The sequence below is a fragment of the Lampetra fluviatilis genome, chromosome 21 (assembly GCF_964198595.1).
Source record: "Lampetra fluviatilis chromosome 21, kcLamFluv1.1, whole genome shotgun sequence".
In the NCBI taxonomy this organism is placed as follows: Eukaryota; Metazoa; Chordata; class Hyperoartia; order Petromyzontiformes; family Petromyzontidae; genus Lampetra; species Lampetra fluviatilis.
In genome coordinates this window covers 4,517,408-4,541,312 of record NC_136295.1, presented here as the reverse complement: position 1 = coordinate 4,541,312, position 23,905 = coordinate 4,517,408, and the positions used below count along the sequence as shown (strand labels likewise).

Below are 23,905 nucleotides of genomic sequence, written 5' to 3'. Positions count from 1 at the left end.
CCTACTTAAGGCCCACGCTTATGTTGAAGAGCGGCACCTGGGTGTGCATACGCAGATTTGCAATTTTCGCTAATGTCTCGAAAAGACTCACGGCCAAAAATATGACGAAAAGGGAAAATGTCAGGCGAGCTGGCAAGCACTGTACAATTTGTCTTATATAACCAGGCCGCCGCTTGAAGTGCCAACTCCAAAGCAGGGGTTGACCCATTAGAAAGATGACTTTTAGCAGAAGATGCCAAGCAGACTTCCATTAAAAAAATAATACGAGAATGTTTTTTTTTCTCCTCTCAAGCTGTCATCCATTTTATGAAATCCCTTTGAGCGCAGAAACACTCGACTTATATATTGACTATTGTGTACATGGGTACAGTCGAATTTTTTTTTCTGAAGATGATATACTCTGCTTAATGCCTGCAATGACTTAATGTATGTATGTATGTTGAACTTCTTTCGCACTGTACGTAGCCAACCGTGCTAATCGGAGGTGCGGGGGAATGACAACAAATTAAACACAAAAAGCAATTCTAAATACATCCGTTTTCAATGTAGATGTGTTTTTAATGTAGGAGTCCTGCTTAAATATTCTTATACCCGTAATGCTGGATGTCTTTATGATATAATTATGAGATAAGTGACTCAATGTTCGTAATTTGTATAGCTTTCATTTACAACAGTTTGTTTTTATATCTGACACTAAGTAGGTTTTATATTATCACCTCAACAATGTTTGTTCAGGCAGTGGCCGGGCAGCTCAGAGGTCAGAGGTCAGACCCCTGAACTGGCACCATTGCGGTCCTGGGTTTCAATCAAGGCAGTCGTCCGTGTTTAAACCCCGGTTCTCAAGTGTCGTGAGTTGATGTTCTCAACCTTGTCACAGATGACTGCACGCACAACAAATCCATCATGTGGTTTGTATCCACAATTTGGCTAAATACCAGGTCTGACAAACAACATGTCACGTAACAATGCCATTGGAGAGTGTGTAAGAAAGTGCAATCCATACCGTGTAAAGAATAAACATGCCACTCGTAATATCTTCCGGACAGGTCCTATGACAAATTACTTCTGCATCCGTTCATTGACATACAGGGTGCACTGCCTTGTGAGATTTCTGAATGTATTCCTCACCTTGTGACATTATGCTGATCGTGTAATTGGAATACATTTTGGGGGAAATACCAAAACATATTTTCTGAATTTCGATTTAAAGCTTTCGTGACTGCAGGGATTCATCTTCTTGGTTCTTTCGGTAAAGTCACGTAGAAGGGAAGTGATAAAATAATAAAAAATAAAACATAGTAAAATAATTCTCACGACGTTTCGGCCACAACGCAAGCAGCCGTCCTCAGGTGAAGAACAAGTCTGTCGGGAAGACAGCGTCTGAATGAAACACCACCATGCTTGGAGCGTATATTTAAGCTGGGTTGAAAGGGGGGAAGGGCGCCTTGACAAAATGATTTGCATATCAAGAGGAATTTTGCATATTTATGGGAAATGCAGGTATGTGATTAGTACTACTTGTGAAATGCGTAGGAGGTGGGTGGGTTTATAGTTTACATACTACAGTGGTGGGGTGGCACGTATTACAAATAAGTTACGACTGTAATCCGATTACCCGAGGAGATGGTCCTGGTAATCAGCTACAATGATTATTTCTTTGAAGTGTGTAATTGATTAATTACTAGCACGCAGCAAGTATCACTTCTAGCCCTGCCCACTTCCCCCCCCCCCCAGCCTCAAGTCCTCTTCCCCTAGCGCTCACGCAGCCCCCCATTCACCCTCCTCTCTCTCCCCCATTGCCTCCCCCCTTTCTTTACCTATATAACCTCTTGCCACGGCAGCTCTCTCGCCTACTTCAGCATTTTCTTGCTGTGGGTGTCCCACCTGATGAAGATCGCTTGTGTTGCGATAGAAACGTCGTGATTCGTTTTATTTTATTTCTACCTACGTGACTTTGCCGAAAGAACATGTTACTTTTCATGATTACTTCCATTTTCGTAAAAAAATATATATATAGGCAGTGATTGCAAAAACAATTATACGTTGCTATATGATTTTGTTCGCAGTTGGTTCACTAATATTAGTCTGTTGCATGTGGTCACTTCCATTGTCAGCAGGCATCTTTACCAATCATCCCCCCACCCGTCCAGGCACCCGTCCAGGCACCCGTCCAGGCACCCGTCCAGGCACCCGTCCAGGCACCCGTCCAGGCACCCGTCCATTCTGGTGCCACAAACCATAGCGCACCTACTGGCTGGGTAGGTGAGTAAGCAGAGGGTGCTAGGAATCTCCGGGGCTGCGAACAGGGACTCCTTCTGGGTCTCACCATCGCAACGCACAAGCGTGCAGGGCCCGTGCCGAGCGAATCACATCTGTTCAAAGCTCGAGACGGAACTGAGAGTCATAAGAAATCGGGACACGGTTAGCCTCAACGAGGTGAAGGGAACGAGGGAGAATGCCACGCATTTAAATGGTGGTAACCTTTGTTATCACAGAGAGCGAGAGCCTGGCAGTGGAGAAGTGAGATTTTGAGTCTCTCCAGGAATCAAATTTAGAATTGTAGGATTCAGAATTTGTGGGTAAGATGGGGAGAGGGGGGGTATTTGCATGAACTATGCTGTACAATACCTCGTTATTAGTACCGTTATTGATAATTGGGTTTTTACCCTCTTATCTGGCAACAAAACTGACACCTTTTTTACGAGGAGTCATGTTTGCATAGACCACAATACCTGCAGTCATAATGCAAAAAAATATATAACTCTGATAATGTATGCACTGTCCTTAGACAGTGCAAACATTATCAGAGTACCCCGTATCGTATGTGTGTTCGTTGCGTCTCTGTGGTGATTCTCGTACCACGTTTGATGTTAACGTGAGATGCGATGTTCAGTGTCTTTGCGATGCAGTTTGCGTGAATGACGTAATGTGAAATGCAATTATTATTACTGCAAGTAGTGTTGCCCAGTTAATATCATGGCTCTCGGCTTACTACAGGTGAACGATAATTCAAATGTTAAGCTCCAACAACAATCAATGGAGATGTAGAAGAACATGGAATGTATTAAGCATGTAAACACTTCAATGCAAAGGTGGGTAAAGGGTGCAGAGGCGAGACGATGATTGGTAAATGTTGCATTGGAGTCTAAAATGAGAAAGGAGAGAAGAGAAAGTCAGCAGGGATGTAAAGATAATGGAAACCGCTTTCAAAAGAGTAAAAAAAATGGACATTAACAGCCAAATTGGGGAGATTAGAAATTAAATTAAGCTCATTCTCATGGGGAACCAGTGCGGGATGTCAAGAGACATCTCTATTCTAAGTAACTTCGACACAGGAAGTGATCGCAAGATGCACTCCAACATCACCAGAAAGAGGAAGAGGCGAATTACTGTTTGAGCAAATCAAGACGGTGACTTCCAAAATCCCAGAAGCTTCGGGAATCCATTACTGCGCTTACATCTCCTGGACATCTCGCAGCCAGGCCCAATCCAACAACACCGGGTGCTCCCAAGGAGTCTCCCATTTAAGGCTCATCCCCTGGCAGTGTACATTAAAAATATTTCATCTGGGAAGGGACTGGTAAATTGGAAATTGTAGCTCTGAAAGAGCAAGATAGACACGCAATAGAATTATAAAATATAGTTGAGGAATTCCACGCAGATCTTTATAGCATACACATGCTTACACTGCAGGAAACTAATTTGTTACGAGATGAAGAGGAGGAGGTTCCAGAAGCCACAAATGAACATGTAACCAGGGAAGGTTCCTGGACCAGATAAACTCATTGTGGACAGCATTAAAACCAACTTTTTTTTTTACACAGAAATGAAATACTTCGGCCATGGAATGATGCCTCAATTATTATCCTCTTAAACGAGTGAGACAAAACTGGTTTGAAGAATTACAGATCCAATCACCACGTATCACATTTATGTAAACAGTTCACCCAGATCCATATAGAAATGAACAAGTCATTTTAGAGGCCAACAAACCCACCGCATGGTCTACCGTTGATCACGTGCATAACATCAATCACGAAAGAGAAACGAATAGCAAACACTAATATCTGTGGCTTTTGAAGATTCTGAAAACGCATTTGACTCAGTGGAAGCTAATGCTATCATCTGAGCCCTGATTTTTTTTTATATAAAGCATAAAAACTATACATTATAGAAGAGATACAGTGTGACTGCATACAGAAATAACGCATTGTAATCAGATGAGATGCCAGCGCAGGGAGACACACACTCTCACCAAAGCTACATGTTCTGAAGATGATATTGGACCAAATGGCGACATTATTAACCGCCTCATATTTGCCAATGATACTTATGGTAACCATCATAGAACTGAAATAACGAAGTCCACAAAGTGGGTCTAAAGGTAACTGAGAGCAAAAGCAATGTCACGCACGGCAAGTCATTGTTCGAGGAACACAACTGAAAAACACACACCTGAGCATTTTATACCTAGGAAAGTGATTAAAGGTGGACTGGGATTACACGTATAAAATAAAGAGAGGGACCAGAGGAGGATGTAATGTGTTTTGTATGAAGTTAACATTTTATAGTGAACAGGGACATAGCAATGTGCCTAAAGAGAGATATTTCAGTCGGGTGAGTATAGATTTACATATCGATCACAACACAGGGAGAGCCACAACGAATCGGGAACAAAAGCTGAAAGGATAACAAACTATCGTGGAGAGATGCATGCTGGAATTCAGAGACAGCAAGAGGAGCACACGCATCAAATGAATGAGAAACATCGTTTTGACTGTAAAAATAAAAATGTGGGCTTTGGTGAGGACCCATCGCAAGAAAGGCTGACAGTGGACCAACGAGACTGATGATGGAACAGCACCCATAGCTGCAGTGTGAACAAAACTCTTTTTGCACGTGTCATGACGGGTACTGCAAGATCCGACCGTGCCTGTCCAGTGCTCGCCGAGCTGCTTTGGCTTCTGGTTGCCGAACGAAAACATTATGAGGCCGCACGCATTACACACAAAGTGCTTGCCACAAATGAACCACAATACTTTGCTGATGTCGTCAAGGAGCGTAAACAATCACGCGAACTCTGGTCGTCATCCTCGCAGCGGCTTTTGGCTAGCCATCGAACAAAGATGGTCACCGCATCGCGCGTCTGCGGCCGTCTGGAATGCTCTTCCTCCAGATAATAGGAAGCCATTGGAGCTTTGCATTTAAAAAAAAAAATCATCTATATTGAAAACTAATTTCTTTAGAACTGCTTTTCGTGTTGAGTTTGTTATCCTCCCTCCGCACCTCCGATTAGCACGGTTGGCTACGTGTGATGCGAAAGAAGTTCAACATACATACATACGTGCAAGAGAAGCAACGCACCTGCGGGCATGTCCACTGTAGAGATTGAGCAATGAAATTAGTTCATATGAATGGGGAAAGATGGGGCCAAGACAGATGGCGACAACGTGAGGAGGCCTTCATCCAGCAGTGGATGTAAAATGGCTGATGCTCACACCACAAAGCCAGTAATCATGTCATCGTGCTGTTACGTCTGAAGTTCAATACCGTATTGCTTTGAAGAAAGGAAGTGATCAGTTAAACACAATGTGTTGCTTTGTATAGACAAAGTATGGTATTATGCTAAGAGACTAAGCTAATATCGCAGTGGGACCTAATTTATTTTTTCCAGGTCTCCCATGAAAGGGACTCCTGGTCTCAGTGGTGTTGTTTCTGGTGATTATAAACTGTCTCATTCTACTCTTTAAACCTCAATAATTAGTTCCCAGAGATTCATTGCAAAACAAAATCCCTCTCAGCGCTGTAGATATATTTGTATTCATGTGGCCATCCGTCTGTCTGTCCCTCCCTCCAGCCAGCCAAACATATTTGGATAATACTAATATTGTATCATACGCAGGCATGTGCTTCCGTGTTCATTTCTTCCCAGTTCGCATGACAAAGTGTAAATAACCGTCACCCAAAACACAAAAAATCTACTTTTGGATGGACACAATTTGTAAACCTCTGGGCAATTATTGAAAGAGGATCAGGATTGAAATAACAACAGCCGGAGGCGAACGAGAGCAGGATATCTTCTTGGTTCTTTCGGTAAAGTCACGTAGAATGGAAATAATAAAATAATAAAAATAAAACATAATAAAATAATTCTCACGACGTTTCGGCCACAATGCAAGCAGCCGTCCTCAGGTGGAGAACAGGTCTGTCGAGGAGACAGAGTCTGAATGACAAGCCCCAGGCTTGGAGCGACTATTTAAGCTGAGATGGAGGGGCGAAGAGCGCCTTGACAAAAGAATTTGCATATCAAGAGGAATTTAGCATATTTATGGGAAATGCCGATATACGATGGGAAATGCAGATATGCGAGAGCAGGATAGTGGAAAAAAAATCAGCGTCACCATGTGGCTGGAAATGAACGTGTTCGACTGGTGCAATTAACCGCTCCGACATGGACATTGATAAAGGAAATGGATCAACAGAATTCCACTTAGGGACAAAGAGAAGAGCAGTATGGATCATGGTGAATATGCAAATAAGACTTATGGGACATCATATCACAGAGGGTGTCTGAGAGAAAGATAATCCTTGAGAGGTAAGAGCAGAACCAGAAGAGAAGGAAGCTGGAGCCACATTCATATTATGGAGTGGTCCTTGATGTCAAAGCAGCAGAAAGGTCGAGTTGAACTAATAGTGGAAGTGATCCATCGTGTGAAGAAAGAATTTCATTTAACACGTGCAGGGTAACAGCTCCAGTGGAGTGGCCTTGGCACAACTCAGATTGTCCTGTGTTGTGGAGATCGACGAAGAGAGGTGGTATTTGAAGAGGTGGGAAAAGATAACTCGTTCTATGATTATTTTTTTAGGAAAGCGAGATTTGATGGAAGTTTGCAGAGATGTCGGGGTCCAGTACTAAAGGAGATAGAGGCATTGCTGAAGGTAGTAAATCTTGACTTTAAGCTTTCGTGACTGCAGGGATTCATATTATTTGGGTTTTTCGGTAAAGTCACGAAGATAGTTTCAAAGAAAATAACAAAAAACTACGACGTTTCGATCGCAATACAAGCGGTCGTCATCAAGTGGAGAAGAAAGAGGGGTTAGCCTCTAAAGGCAAACTGTTTATAAAGGTTTAAAATGGGCGTAGCCCAAGAGTCTGAACTTAGTGAGCAGGGCACAAGGGCGGGACGTCTACAAACTAAGCTGTGTCTGTGGCAGTAGTTACATTGGGTAAACTAAGCGACATGTCTCGGACCGTGTTCGTGAACACAAGACAGATCTAAAACATGGTAGGACCAATACCTCGGCCGTGGCTGATCATTGTTTTAATGCGGTTGGCTCACACGAAATTGATTTCTCTAAGACGATGGTACTTTGCAAACCCACTGGCTATCAACAAAGATTTGTTCATGAAGCCATCCACATATACAGACATAGATACAATGTCAACCGAGAAGATGGGTACAAACTGAGCAATCACTGGAAGGACGTTATCAACCAGTTTAAGTCATAACTGGCTGTAATGTTGCCATTTCAGCACTGTCCGTTGCTCACCAGTTTTTTAACCCCCCCCCCCCCCCCCATTACATTAACATAACCTTCTCCGCCCTACATGTAGCAGCCCACCATTTTTAATCCCTGACATTAACATAAGCTCCTCCGCCCATGCTGCCCTTGTGCCCCACCCACTCCATTCTGACACTTGGGCTATGTCCATTTTAAACCTTTATAAACAGTTTGCCTTAAGAGGCTAACCCCTCTTTCTTCTCCACCTGATGACGACCGCTTGTGTTGCGATCGAAACGTCGTAGTTTTTTGTTATTTTCTTTGAACCTATCTACGTGACTTTACCGAAAGACCCAAAGAAAATTAAGTTAGTAATGTTTGGTGTCCAGGCTGGTTCGGCGGTGAGGGATGAGTGTTGGAGGTTTTAGCTGCTCGGAGCGCCAGGCGGCTAAAACACAGCATGTTGGCACAGTAGGGGGCACATGTGGTGCATCTACCATTCATCTCCATCACTTAACCCATGGCTCATGGGGTCTCTCCCGTGACCTCCTGGCAGTGAGCGTTCGACACTTCACATGGCCTTAAAGTGCACATAGCCTGGCACAAGCGCCGCGGTGACATCACCCCCGCTAAGTGGCGAATGGCGGTGGCTGTTGAGGGTGGAATCATACTTTTGTTTCAGCTTGGAGGTGCTTGCGGTGACGTTGATTATGGTGACAGACTGAGGGGTGTGATAGGTCGGTAGATGGTGGGGAGGCAGAATCACAGGCAATAGGCAGAGCCGCATCAGACACCAGAATGCCATTCCTGATTTCATTTACATTTTCAGAGAATGTGAGGGGTAAGTTGTGTACACTAGACAGCTGACAGAGTAGTGGAGGGACACAGGAGTGAGGATACAGCGGCTGAAAAATAATTCTGGGTTTCCAGCACCATGTGTCATCAAAGGAAGAGAAAAAGTCTGATTTAGGCCTTGCCAGAGCTGACGGATATAATTTCAAGCGAGTCTCACAAATCCCGTAGTGGATTTCAAAAACCGGATTTCTTCCATCGTCTCTCAAGTCTATAACCAATTATAATTGTTTCGCTCTTGATGGGCAGCTGTGAACCGCCATCTAAGAAGAGGTACCACGGACAAGACTGATGACGGAATGGCAACCAAAGGCAAACACGAGGAGACGGCGGCACTTGAGCAGACAACCACTGACAGAGCGATGAAATTGGCTTGTGTGCAGCCGTGAGTGATATAGCAAAAGCATGGCATGAATGGCCTTCATCCAATCGTGGATTGACAATGGCCAACGATGATGATGCTAAACCCATCACGGTGAACAACGGTCCCCTAGACACCCTTTGTATCTCGATGCTATGCGGCACGTAGAATGTTGAAGGCTGTACGGGAAAGCTCTGTGCCATGCAAATGATGTTTTGCTCCCTTACATTCTATTGAGCCAATTTACTTTGACTTGTTGTAAAGTACTCGGGGTTGATTTGTTATTTATCCCTCGCCTTGATCTGCAGTGCGCCGATGCACTTTGTATTTCTCTTTGACGAGCGTGCATAACATCAAACGCCGATGTTTTCAAACATGTACTATGTCTACAAAGACAAAGATCCCCCGTGTAGCCTTAACAGACTGTAGGGGCAAGTTCTGTTAGCGAGCACCTATAAAGGCCGGCAAGGCACACGAGGGGGTGGGTGGCCAACACATCGCACCAGGTACTCATTTGAGGCTGAGTCGACCTAGGGGAGGCCCAGGACCGGTTCAGATAATCGTCACCGATGTTGGCCGTGAGCGGGAATCGAACCCGGGTGGCCAGGTTCGTAACGCAGCACGCTAACCGCTACACTACCGCTCCCCACTACTATGTATAGACAGGCACCCACACACACAAAAACCCATCTTACGACGGGGAAGTCAACTCGAGTGTAAAACCAGTACTGCGATTGACAAAGTCATCATCTAAGTGTCTTTCTTGCTCTGGTAAGCATTGTTCTTCCTAAGCTAGAAGTTTAAATTCGACGTTCCCATGATGGGTAAGTGTCTCTCCACAGAACAACTACCACACAGACGCACTGAGCTTGATGACGGGCCGAGACCAGAATTTTAACTTGCAGCCTTCCCATTGTGACCAAAGACCAACCGACTACTGACCCCAGCTCTGCCTGGACAAATACGCTGCACAGTGTGTGAGGATATCGTCAAGGCCATGGACAATTAACGTACACACACAGAATTGCGAGCCGTTTGCTATCCACAGTTAAGATGAAACATAAATATACACACATATAGTCATGGAAGTTATACAACGATTCCCCGTGTAGCCATGTATACAATAGGGGCAAGTTTTGTTCGCAAGCACATATTAAGGCCGGCATTGGGGGCATGAGTGTGTGGTATGGCTCGCAACTACGCCCAATCCACCTTGATCTCCCCAGTATGAAGTCAAACGAGAGGAGGCTCGTGACCAGTTCAGACAGCGCTTGCAGTCACTGATGTCACCCACGGCTGGGAATTTAACCCAGGTGACCGGTATCGTAGTCCAGTTTACTAGCCTCGATGGCCATTATTGCCAGCACCAACATTATGAGATGAGAAGAATAGGCGTTTACCCTCTTCTGGCAATAACACAGTAGCCGCTAAGATGTTCAAACACCAAATCGACATCGACTGCAAGGCATCAAGTCTGAATTAACCATATATACCTGTGACAAAACATGCAAATAAACATACCCTGATAATGTCTAAATACCCGTCTTATTGCCAGACAGCGTAACAGCCTATTCTTATTATTTCATCAGCTTGCTAACCGCTAACCACTGTTCCACCACTCCCTACACACACACACACATATACAATGCCGTAACACACGGGGGGCTACTTTATTATGCACACACGCACCGTACACTGTACACAACCGATTCCTGTTGAAAGTTTAATGTGGTTACACAAATTGCCACTTATCTGGGCATGCATAATACAGGACTAATTGATGCGTCGCTGGCCGACGCAGCCGATGAGTTATAATGCACAGGGATTCCTCTGCTGCAGAACGCATCCTCTGCGTGACATCTCGAACAACGAGGGTGGCCACGTTTCGGGCGACACGTGGCAATTGTGGCACCCACGTGCGCGCGCTGCGCGTCACTGTCACCTGAGACACGTCACGTGACGCGCCGTTGACGCATGCAACGTCGCGTTCACGGATGTGATTGGAGGCGCAAACGAAAACGCGCGTGATGATCCCACAGCAGTAAGTCACTGGACATGTTACTGACATGTGCTGTGGATGACGCACCATTACTGACACCACGTATGCGTGTCGCAACATGTGTGTGGGGGTGGGGGGGGGGTGTGTGACGAAATGCATGCACGTCACCGACACATGTTGCGTGCGTGTCAGAGCATGTGGACGGCAAACGGTACGCATGCCACTGACACATGTCGCATGCATGTCACAACAAACGGTTGACGAGACGCAGACACGTGTCAATGGCATGTCACTAATACGTGGGGTCACACATGTCACTCGCATATGCCCGATCAGTGACGCATGACAAGGTGCTTGTCAATGACGTGACGAGTCACTGGTACGTCATGTCACTGGCACACGAGTAATCAATGACCAGTGACACACATCACGAACACATGTAATGGCACGCGTGTCCAGTACAACATCGCATATAAAGTAGACTGAAGTACACTTGCATGCAAGCATTAATGTGTGCCACGAACCTGTATAGATGTAGCACATCAGGTATATTACGTTTCTGTACATTATATTTGTTATTTATATACTGTTACGTGAATGCAAATATGAGTGCGTGGAATTTCTAAGTGTATGCATGCACCGTGTATAAATTAAGTAAAGTGTCGTATGTGTAATGTCATGCACACGTCTGGCATGTTCCGTGTGATATGCGCAATGGAAACATGCAGTCCATGTGCCTCGTGCATGTACGGACTACGTGTAACTGCCATGTACACTATCTGGCACATGCTGTCAATCTCGTATGTGTATGACGTACACCACTCACGGCCTCTGAGTCGTCGAATCCATGCACATACATATCCGGCTTCAATGTAGGGAAGATGCAGTCTTCTCCGTTCAAGCCGTTCAAAGGTATTAATGGCTCTTATTCGCGGTGAATGGGGAAGGGGGATGTTGAGTTGGGAAGGGGAGGGGGGTAGGTGAACGTCAAACGTAAACAGCTTTGGGTCTCATTGTTGGCCCTATTTACTGGGTACAGAGCGTACGGGGTGCTCTGGGACTGGCATATGATCTAGACTTTCCCTGCACCGATGGCTCAAACATTAGTCTATGCTCGGGATAAGCAAGTGACGCTGTACTTTTAGGGTAATTCGGTATTTTAAATTTGATTACAATCAGTGGTATATTATTAATAATAATTACATTGATAACTGAGAAAATATTTTCAGTCGCTGTACGTGGATTAATGCGAATTATTATTTTGAGAATTGTACAATATGTATTTTACTTAAATAACCCGAATTAGGTAATGAAAATAGTGGGTTAGCTTTTTTAAAATAAAAAAAACCTAGTTATTGTACGATAGGTACAACGAAGGGCTTCGTTACATAATAGTTTAATAGGAAAAAAAGGAATGTTTAATTTAATTGTATACTTTGAAAGATACGTACACTACAGCAATGTAACAAAATAGCATTTGAACATAATTCGATACACAATACCATAACAATATGTTACTTTAAAAAAACGACAACAGTTTGTACATCGCAATTGAACAATTGTAAATAATATATTTAAAACATTAAATAAATAAATACATAATTATTCAGCATTGAAATCCAACGCAATCTTAATCTTACTCATAATTCCCAATACAATAACAACTATTGATTTTCAGATCTTCTTTGAAAAAAAAAATTCTAGTCCTGAGCTCAATATAAATGAACAATAACAAATCCCAGTATAAAGCGAAGGCACTTGATGGTTTAAAGAGGTTGCACAGGAGCCAACGATCCCAAGTCTGGCTCCTGCTGACAGCTACATAAGAGCCAATGTACACACCTACCTACCTACCCACTAAACCCTACCCACACACCACCACGACTATACAACACTATACATAATATACAGACGGCACGATATACAATATCTACATCAGCCGGTGTACGGCGAGACCATCACAACAGAGCACAACAGGAGCTCGCTAGCTATGCAAAGCGCTACGCCTAAGCAGCAGCAGCAGCCTGCCTGCTATTGTATGGTAAGGGCTCTTCGCCTCTCTCGCTCGCTCTCTCTCTCTGTGTGAGGATGACAAGATGATGCTGCTTGCTGCTGCTGTGTGGCGTGTGGGTGGAGGGTTGTGGTGGGTGGGTCTAGGCACTGCGTGTGGGCGGGTGACGTACACGGGGGGTAATGGGCATGGAGCCTCTGGATTCAAGGAGTTTTTCTCGGCCGTAGGATTCGGGAGGAGTCACCGAGTTAGGCTCCTCATCATCATCATCGTCGTCGTCGTCTTCGTCGGCGTCTCAATACCACCACACACACAACCCCACCCACCCACCCACCCCCTCAACCAGATTGGAAAAAATAGCGGCAATGAGTTGTTTTTGTATTGCTGCGCCCGTGTGAGCGTGTGAGTATGTGTTTGATACCTGAACAGGCTTAGTACCTGTTGCCTTGAGTGCGGCCTCGATGTTATCACACAAATATTTGGCATTGTCGATGATGCCAAAAAAATAACAGACGATGTATTAGTTGTTTTAATGCGCGCAAGAAATGTAACTTGAGGATGCAATTAAATGCATGTACTGTAGTAAGTATGTTGTAATGCTATTAAGATAGCAACAATGTTGGCATACACAATCCGAGCGTCATATCGTACGTGGTTGTTTTGTTTACAGCACGCTTATAGCACGGGAACGCCATCAAGATCACGTATTTGATGGAAATTTTCAATAAACGATACAACGAAAGTACGTGAATAGTATTACAAGACCATCAATCAGTTCGTGGTGTGTATGCAGGTGCTCTGGTGGATGTGTGCTAATGATTTGCCGATGCTACTGCTTGCTGCGTGGGCAGCGATTCACAGGCATACACAACAAGCACGCAAAAGGAATATATATTATTGGCGACGTTTCGGACAGTGCCCCTTCTTCATAACACGTGAATGAAAAAATGTGTGGGGGTGGAGCCTACAACGTTGTGGGTGGAGCCTGGATTCGGATTGACAGGAGACGGACGACGACGATTGGTGGCTTCAGAGTTGTATTGTGACCGGCCTTTGGGAGGAACCAAGTCTTCACGTGGGCGGGGGGGCTTCTTATGAAACCCTCCCAACAGGACGCGAGTGACCAAATAAGGCATTGCTGTGCAGTGACGTCACGGGTGATGTTTCAGCAACGCCTTTACTGCTGCCTGCCTTGCCATTCATTCACTCACTCACTTCAATTCCTTTATTTAACCTCAGCTGAGAGAGCCCCCGCCGCCCCGAGAAGAGTCCTGAGATCCGCTACCTCCTTCATTGTTGCGGGGAGACCCGGGGTAAAATGCAAGGCAGCACATATATAGATGTTTTGCGATGCAAACGTTCAAAACTAATGGTGCACTGGAATTGCAGATATACGTAATTTACTGCAGTCGAGAAGAGTGCATTTCATTGAACAAAAATAAAGAAATCAGTATTCCGTTATATTTGTAACATTTGTAAATAGCCATAAACAATACCTGCATTCTGGTTAAAATAATACATCCAAACATGACCTATTTTTGGGGGATAATAAATAAAAATAAAGGACCGCATTGGCAGTGACGTACGAGCACAAAATATATATTTAAAACACGTTGCCACCTTTATCATGAACAGCGCATTATAACAGAAACATCAATTATAATCTGTAACTTGCAGGGGTGATGGACGATGGTCAAGAATAACAACGACCTCGCCTGGTATACAGGAGGTCGTGGGTTCGATCCCGAACCATGACGCCTGCTGCTGTATATTTCGAGTTTGCATGCTTCCACCTCCCCGTGGTCGCTTGGATTTTTCTCTGGTTATTCTCTCCGCATTTAGGATCAACATGCGTTTAGGGCATTCGGCTGCTATTCATTTCCACGTGATAAGCCACTTCCTTGAGCTATCATTTGTGGCCAGGCCGCTTCTGAAAATGAGCTATATAGCTCAGTGGGCCTTACCTGGTAAAATACAAATAAAATGTTTCCAGTTCGATTTAAAGCTTTCGTGACTGCAGGGATTCATCTTCTTGGTTCTTTCGGTAAAGTCACGTAGAAGGGAAGTAATAAAATAATGAAAATAAAACAATCAAATAATTCTCACGACGTTTCGGCCACAATGCAAGCAGCCGTCCTCAGACGCTGTCTCCCCGACAGACCTGGTCTTCACCTGAGGACGGCTGCTTGCGTTGTGGCCGAAACGTCGTGAGAATTAATTTATTATGTTTTATTTTTATTATTTTATTACTTCCCTTCTACGTGACTTTACCGAAAAAACCAAGAAGAAAATGTTTCCAGTTGTTTTTTTTTTATGGAATGGCAACCATAGAATGAAACCCATCCGAAAGCACATCCACCAAGGAGAAAGAGCAATGAAATAATATTGTAGGTGCGGGGTGGATTCATTATTACATTGCAGCATGGTGTGATGTGGCATCGGCTATGGGATACCTTCATCCAGCAGTTGATTGACCCATCGGATACCTTCATGCCTTAAGCACAAGTTCAGCACAGAGTGTGATGCAGCAGCAGTAGCCTGAAATACAGGACGTAGATTGCTTGGCAATTATAATGGAATAACACTTTTGGCTGAAACGCCTGAATTCTAAAATTGTCTGATAACAGTAATCAGTGTATTAAATATTCCAACAAGATATTACCAGCTATTATCACTCATATCGCAACTACCGTGGTTGCTGTTGCCGTGGACTGCACTCATTCATTCCTCTTCCTGTGTTGAGGACTCGGTCTCCCAGACGTATTGTTTCATCTCGTCCATTCTGTGTTCAACCACCACCACCACACTGCAGGTCACAACAACACACTCATTCAACTACCCTCTCATGCACTCATTCTTTGAACCGACTCACTCACTGATCACACTGCAGGACACAACAATTTCCTTATGCTAATTATCTTGGAATGTCCTTCCCATTATCTCCCCCCTCCTAAATTCGTACATCAATTTAAGAAAAGTGTAAACTCTTTATCTGTTACAACTTTAAGAGTGCTGTGTGTTGCTGACTGCTTGGCTTTTTTGGGGCCTCTGAGTCTAGGCTCGTTAACCATGGTTAAATATTTTTAACTGTAAATGTTTATCAATCTTCAGATGTACGTAGTGTATAGTCAAGGTAGTGTATAGTGTATCATCAAGGTACCCCAACTCCTATAAACGTAAGGAGTCAAAATGAGGCCTAATTCTTAATTGGTTACCATGACAGTAATGATTATAACATTCACACAGCACTACCGCAGCAACGGTCAGTTTTCAAATAAGTTAAACAATTCCAATGTAACGTTGACATAAGCATTACAATGTATCAGGAATTAGGGTATTCCCATTGCAGCGTTACCTTCTAGATGGTAAATGCAGAAACTCCACTGCTCCAAAAAACACCAGCACCGATGGTCACGCAAGTTCATACGTTTATTAATTCCACTGCGGATTAATTATACAATCTGGAGTTGTGCCAATGAATGAATGAATACACATCTTTCAAGTCTATTTTTTTACGCAGTGGGTTTTTTGTTTCACATTTTTTTTTTATATCTGAGACTTTTATGAGAACTACCACGACAGTTCTATTTATAGATACCGAGGCTGCCATCTTAGCTTTTCGTCAGACGTAACAAAAAATATCATAGAAGAAAATAATAATAAAGGGGGAGACTTTTTGAAAGCCATTCAGTCATCAAATAATGGTAGCACAAAGGGTCTCATTACGGCTATTTTTCAATCCTTCATCAGCTGCAGTATGCGACCTCGCCTCCCACCAGCGCAATAATAAACTGTCTCCACGTCTCCCTCCTTCACTGCCTCCACGTCTCCCTCCTTCACGTCTCCCTCCTTCACTGCCTCCACGTCTCCCTCCTTCACTGCCTCCACATCTCCCTCCTTCACTGCCTCCACGTCTCCCTCCTTCACTGCCTCCACGTCTCCCTCCTTCACTGCCTCCACGTCTCCCTCCTTCACTGCCTCCACGTCTCCCTCCTTCACTGCCTCCACATCTCCCTCCTTCACTGCCTCCACGTCTCCCTCCTTCACTGCCTCCCCGTCTCCCTCCTTCACTGCCTCCACGTCTCCCTCCTTCACTGCCTCCCCGTCTCCCTCCTTCACTGCCTCCACGTCTCCCTCCTTCACTGCCTCCACGTCTCCCTCCTTCACTGCCTCCCCGTCTCCCTCCTTCACTCCCTCCACGTCTCCCTCCTTCACTGCCTCCACGTCTCCCTCCTTCACTGCCTCCACGTCTCCCTCCTTCACTGCCTCCCCGTCTCCCTCCTTCACTGCCTCCACATCTCCCTCCTTCACTGTCTCCACGTCTCCCTCCTTCACTGCCTCCACGTCTCCCTCCTTCACTGCCTCCACGTCTCCCTCCTTCACTGCCTACACGTCTCCCTCCTTCACTGCCTCCACGTCTCCCTCCTTCACTGTCTCCACGTCTCCCTCCTTCACTCCCTCCACGTCTCCCTCCTTCACTGCCTCCACGTCTCTCTCCTTCACTGTCTCCACATCTCCCTCCTTCACTGTCTCCACATCTCCCTCCTTCACTGTCTCCACGTCTCCCTCCTTCACTGCCTCCACGTCTCTCTCCTTCACTGCCTCCACGTCTCCCTCCTTCACTGCCTCCACATCTCCCTCCTTCACTGTCTCCACGTCTCCCTCCTTCACTCCCTCCACGTCTCCCTCCTTCACTGCCTCCACGTCTCCCTCCTTCACTGTCTCCACGTCTCCCTCCTTCACTGCCTCCACGTCTCCCTCCTTCACTGCCTCCACGTATCCCTCCTTCACCCCCTCCACGTCTCCCTCCTTCACGTCTCCCTCCTTCACTGTCTCCACGTCTCCCTCCTTCACTGCCTCCACGTCTCCCTCCTTCACTGCCTCCCCGTCTCCCTCCTTCACTGCCTCCACGTCTCCCTCCTTCACTGCCTCCCCGTCTCCCTCCTTCACTGCCTCCACGTCTCCCTCCTTCACTGCCTCCACGTCTCCCTCCTTCACTGCCTCCCCGTCTCCCTCCTTCACTCCCTCCACGTCTCCCTCCTTCACTCCCTCCACGTCTCCCTCCTTCACTGCCTCCACGTCTCCCTCCTTCACTGCCTCCCCGTCTCCCTCCTTCACTCCCTCCACGTCTCCCTCCTTCACTGCCTCCACGTCTCCCTCCTTCACTGCCTCCACGTCTCCCTCCTTCACTGCCTCCACGTCTCCCTCCTTCACTGCCTCCACGTCTCCCTCCTTCACTGCCTCCCCGTCTCCCTCCTTCACTCCCTCCACGTCTCTCTCCTTCACTGCCTCCACGTCTCCCTCCTTCACTCCTTCACGTCTCCCTCCGTCACTGCCTCCACGTCTCCCTCCTTCACTGCCTCCACGTCTCCCTCCTTCACTCCTTCCACGTCTCCCTCCTTCACTCCTTCCACGTCTCCCTCCGTCACTGCCTCCACATCTCCCTCCCGCACTGCCTCCAAAAACACAAGAGATGAACAATTATTAAAACAGTTGAGACCATTGAGATTTGCATTTGTGTACATTCTGCCCGTGCTGAAACACGTACACACGCAGGAAAACATATGTAGTGACAGGTAAAGTGTCACTATGGCGCGTAACGCTGGTTTCTGGCAGAGAAGGGGATCTGCTGTTGTAGCAGCCCTATTTGCCAAGCGGGTCATGTGATAAGCCTGAGAGAGGGAAGTGGGACAAAGGTGACAGAGGAGGCACGTGGGGTAGAGTCGAGAACCTTCGGGTAGGTCCTGGAAGGGGGGCGTGGCCGAGGGCGGAGCAAGGTACACGGCTGTTGTTTGGAGTGGAACTCGTCGTGCTGCGGGAGTCTTCGTCACCGCCTTCACCTCCTCGGCGTCGTTGGTCAGGCAGCCTGTTAGCTGTCCTGACCAGAGTGTAGTTATTCCCTGTGCCAGTGAAGGCTCGAATAAATAGAGTGTCTCTGAGTGACTCACTACACATAGAGAACAATACTAATACAAAGTCGTACGGTTTGGAGGGGAACGTGCTGTTAGCAAGCACCTATATTAGGCCACAATGGCACAATATTGCTAGTTAGTGCCAGCACCCATGGCAAGGCGACGTTTGTCCGCCTTGTTGCTGGTGCTTCACGCACCCCGCTAGCTACTATTGTAAGGATGAGTTGAGCAAGGAAGGGGACGATCCAGCCACATGGGGAAGTCACTTGCCAACGTGTAGCTCATATCAGACTGTTGGGACGAGAACTTTTAGCGAGCGCCTATTAAGGGCGACACGGCACAGCATTCCCGTGCCGCCTTTGTCTTCCCAGTTGCTGATGGTGAACACAGCACACCAAGTGCACTCATTATCAGGCTGAACCGGCTTAGGGGAGGGCCCGGGACCAGTTCAGAAATGTAAGCGCTGATGTTGGCCATGAGCGGGAACAGTGCCGGATTAAGCTAGTGCAGGGCCTGTAGCATATGTTATACAGGGGCCCTAAACTAAAAAAAACATAAATATTAAAACACACGAATTTTTAACTCGCATAGTAAATTAATTGTATTTTTTCACTTGCTATACAGCCAGATAATACGACAAATCGCTAACCTTAAACACCCAGTCGTTCATAAAAGTTGAAGGTGGTATAGTACTATAGTAATAGAGCAAGTGCAGAATTATTGAACCGGGATTGATAGCTTAAAAGCATTTAGCGCGGGGCCCTTGAAAGTGCGGGGCCCGTAGCTACTACATATGCAGCTACTTTTTGCTCCGAGGAAAATCCGGCACTGAGCGGGAATCGAACTCGGATCACCGAGTCCAGAGCGCAAGTGCGCTAACGCGCTTCATTTCTGCTCCCCACATGCATAAATCCACACACAACCGCCGCCGCCAGTGACTTTGACCTCACCGTGGCGTCTGTGCCAAGTTATCTGCAGCTACACGTACACACGAATGAATACCCAAGACAACCCCTCTCCCTGTATAACCTACATATACACTGGTTATGCAAGTACTGTTAAAGAGCACCTATTCAGGCCTGCATGGTGTGATGCATGCATAGCATCATACCCGGGCACTTTTGTCTCCCCAATGTTGGTGTTTGCACACTACACCAGGTACTCAATTAAGACTGAGTCGACCTAGAGGAGGCTCGGGGCCATATATCACTTGCCACTGTTGTTTGCCGTGACCATGAGTTGAAGTCCGGATGTCGGCGGGTTCGTAGTGCCAGTGCACGAATCACTCCACCACCGCTCCCCGAACCACTCACCCATACGCAAGCACGGAACAAAGGCCATTGGCACTCATTGCAAGTTTATTTTGTTTAACTAGGTGAGAACTCAAGAGACCAGGATAGTCTCCTTCGCAAGAGTGACCCGGGGCATTCGTCTGCGAGGAGGGAGCAATGATTGTGGTGTATAATCCCAATCGAGTATAGTAATTCGCGGGTGATTTTCATATTTGGCGATGTTGGACCCTGACGCCGCTACGCTATTACCTACTCTTGCAAACGACGTCATGGGATCTTCAATAGCCATTGTGAAGCAGACGGAGCGTATTTTTATTTTCTTTTCGACTTCTACATCGCTGGGGAAAGTGTTGTTATCGAGTACCTATTAACACGAGTGTGGCACATGAGGGGGCAATGGTATGGCAGGCACCAAACAACCATAGCCATGCTCCAGGCATCTCCTTGAATTATTCTCCTAAGCTTACGCTCAGGCTTGGCTGCCTGGAAGCCATTGGACAATGTGGAAAGACTTACGTCATTTTAGTTTGGTGGTGAATATTTATTATGATGGAGCGGGGTTGCATAGTGATCTTCAGCTAATAATAGATCGACTCAGTGAGCTAATGCTACTGCACCCTTGTAGGAATACAGTATTGTCCTAAGCGAGGATGAATGAGTCCATGGATTCGAATCCTGGGTTCCATTTAAAAATAGCATCCAAGCTTAAATGAGAATAGGGTTGTTTTTCGCATTACCATCCCCATTGGGTTCCCTCATAAATTCTTGTAAATTCCACATCTATACTGTGGGAGCCTATCTCTCCACAGGACATCTACTGTGATACTCATTGTATGAACCCTAGAGAGACGGTGGGCTGAGTTGATGCCCAACTGGGATTAATTTTGGAACGCGTTTGTCACACTCTTAAATGATTGACCAGGTTTACTAAAATGTCAAGGCGCTGGGCCGACATTCATTGGATCCTGGGTTACAATCAAAATGGCTGCCCATGATTAAAATGGGTACTCAGGTGTTGATGGTCTCAGCCTGCTCAACTATGAATGACTGAAACAAAATTAAATCGTGTTTAATTCGCCTTTGAGTTTAGCCTACCTAAATTACAGCTCCAATAATTATACACAGGAGTTAGATTGTCGTGCGATGGTTGTCACTCTCTCTCTAGCAGTCCTGCGAGCATATGCTGCCCCCTAGTGGCGACTGGAGGGCACTTGAAGGCAGATAACTACTACAGTAGTTCTGTGATATCTCCTTCCACGGATCGTTCTCTTACTCAGCGATTCGCTGCTTTGCGAGAGTTTTAAATGGGTACTTTGTCGCATGGCATAATGATACCAATATAACAATTCTGATAAATATGCGGGGGGGGGGGGCTACACACTTATTCTAGTTTAAACCAGTTGGCCAAAAGTCCTAAGAAGGATCCTGAAATAAAAGGTTCTCGAGTCTCAACGTGATTTCATGTAGTATGCTTCTTCTAAAAGTATCATGTGACGTTAATTACATTGTTAAAATGGCTCAAAATGTTACATGCAAGTGATTGTTTTACTCATGGAAATGCATTTTAAAATTGAAAGGTTTTTCTTATGTAAAATATATATTACCTGTACATTTAGTGCATAAACAGTTAATGGTATTACTATTTTATACATTCAAAGATAGAAAAGCGCAATACAATGAAAAGGTGAGCGCAACAATCTGAAACACCAGATATCCGATGTTTTGTTCGTCCGAAACAAATACAGTACCTAATTCATACTATTGACACGTATACTGTAATTTGCACATATAATTTCAACGTAAAGCACGCTGCACAGTAATTGCTCCCTCTCACAGAGAGGGAGAGAGAACGACTCAGAGGCACAAGCAGGAACCACAGACACACTCTGCGCCAGCACAAACAATGAATTGTCTGTCCTTTACGGTGCTCGACCTATTCCGGTGTTATCGACCAAATAATGAGTGCCTACACGTGGAAGGAAACCGGAGCACCCAGCGAAAACCCACACGTGCGAGGGAGACACACTGTATCCCATACACACAGAGCAAGTGAATGTTCCACATTCGTGCTGTGCCGCAATCAGCTTATGGCTCGACTATTGGTGATATCTGTCTGCTTATATGTCTGTCTATAGTTTTCTGGTTAGATTTTATGTCGCTATTTCATTATACCTGATGATGATTGCTTGTGTTGCAATCGAAACGTCGTATGCTATTATTTAATTTATTATTTTATCTTTAGACGTGACTTTACCGAAAGAACCAAAGAATAATTCCTGCAGTCGCGAAAGCTCCAAAATTAAGATTGCGGTGCAGCATTTGTGCGATCTTGCAACCCACACCTCCACCGTGCTGGATTATAGGCCACGTGCATAGCCGTCATCGCCCGACATATCGTACACATCTTCTTGGTTCTTTCGGTAAAGTCACGTAGAAGGGAAGTAATAAAATAATAAAAATAAAACATAATAAAATAATTCTCACGACGTTTCGGCCACAACGCAAGCAGCCGTCTCGACAGACCTGTTCTTCACCTGAGGACGGCCGCTTGCGTTGTGGCCGAAACGTCGTGAGAATTATTTTATTATGTTTTATTATTATTATTTTATTATTTCCCTTCTACGTGACCTTACCGAAAGAACCAAGAAGATGAATCCCTGCAGTCACGAATGCTTTAAATCGAAATATCGTACATACATACAGCACACACGCAGGGCCGGCTTAGGATTTTGTAGGGCCTCTGGGCTACAGGTACTGTGAGGGCTCCCCCGGTAATATTTTCAAAAGGAAAACAAAGTTAAAGAAAGATAAACTGTATTTCTACAAGGCTAACAACAAATAAAATTCAGCATTCACAAGTCAAATCACTTTCACTTAATCTCTGGAGGCCCTCCATAAAGTTACGTATGTACCAGCATCGTCCAACAACACATTGACATATTTGTCAATCTGATTTTGAATGAAGACCTCTCCATGCTGTGTCATGGGGATTGCTCGGCCATAGTTCTCTCGTGCAAGTTGGTGAAACTATGACATGCCCGGGATTGGTTCAGATATCACTCATCACCGACGTTTAAGAGTGATGTGCGCTAACCACCGTGCCACTGCGCGCCGCGCAAGTACACATTGGTGGTGCCCCCACAAAATGACTCAACTATTACACTGGTCAACCAAAAAAAAAAGTTCTAGCCTGGACTTTTGCAGCTGTTTTAGATTAATTTCAGGGTGCTGATTCCAAATCTGATCTCACATTTGCTCTATCACATCTCATTTTTATGCTATCGGCATACCCCATTTTCATTGATTTTAACCGAAATTAACTCTGTCACTTACGATTGCAAGTTGTTGCGAGTCAGTGACTGCTTTAGTGTTAAAATATGGTGCTGTATTTTTAGTATAGTGTGTTTATAATATCATTTTATGTAGATATCCACATTTATTTAATATTTTTCTTCTGCAGTTTTTATTGAAAATGCAATATTTGATATCTCAAAAACTGATGCCAGATTTGGAATCGGCACCCCACAATTACCTTAAAACCGTTGGAATACCTCATGCCAGAAAAAAGTGTGTTGACCAGTGTAATTGTATGGAGCAAGCATCAACTGCGAAAACTTGTCAGGACCCTCCTGAAAAAGAGTCCCGAGACTCGGTGAGGCTTTCCTGGCTCAACAAGCGTAATCATCCGTGTATTTAAACAAGCCTTAACTTTCCTGGCTCCCCACCCATGTAAGCTCTGCCTGGCTGCTCATGTTTTTCCACTAACTCCTGTGATGGGCCATCATCTCCACGTCCACTCAACAGTCCCACTCTTTATTTTCTACCGCTTATCATCCTTAGGTACAATTCTATAATTATTGTAAAGCGTCTTGGACTAAGGCGCTAGATGAATCAAGATAAGATAAGATTTTGTGTCATCAAACACTCCACCCCCCTCATCCTCCCCATTGGTGATGGGGCAGTTGTGGAGAGAGT

The 23,905-nt window shown here is 45.3% G+C and overlaps 1 protein-coding gene across 3 annotated transcripts in view; it reads right to left on the bottom strand.

Annotated features, from left to right (window-relative positions):
• The window catches only part of LOC144938149 (voltage-dependent L-type calcium channel subunit beta-1-like), a 170,334-nt gene that overhangs the window by 79,513 nt on the left and 66,916 nt on the right, over positions 1–23,905 (bottom strand). Inside the window, exon 1 of one of the 3 annotated variants that reach the window (XM_078865878.1) lies at positions 11,533–12,828. The exons of 1 other annotated variant lie outside the window; for it this stretch is intronic. In XM_078865878.1, coding sequence (XP_078722004.1) covers positions 11,533–11,574 — 42 coding nt within the window. In that variant the 5' untranslated portion in view covers positions 11,575–12,828. Of the gene's footprint in view, positions 1–11,532; positions 12,829–23,905 lie in introns of those variants that run through there. One more of the 3 variants, XM_078865880.1, reaches the window with a different exon arrangement.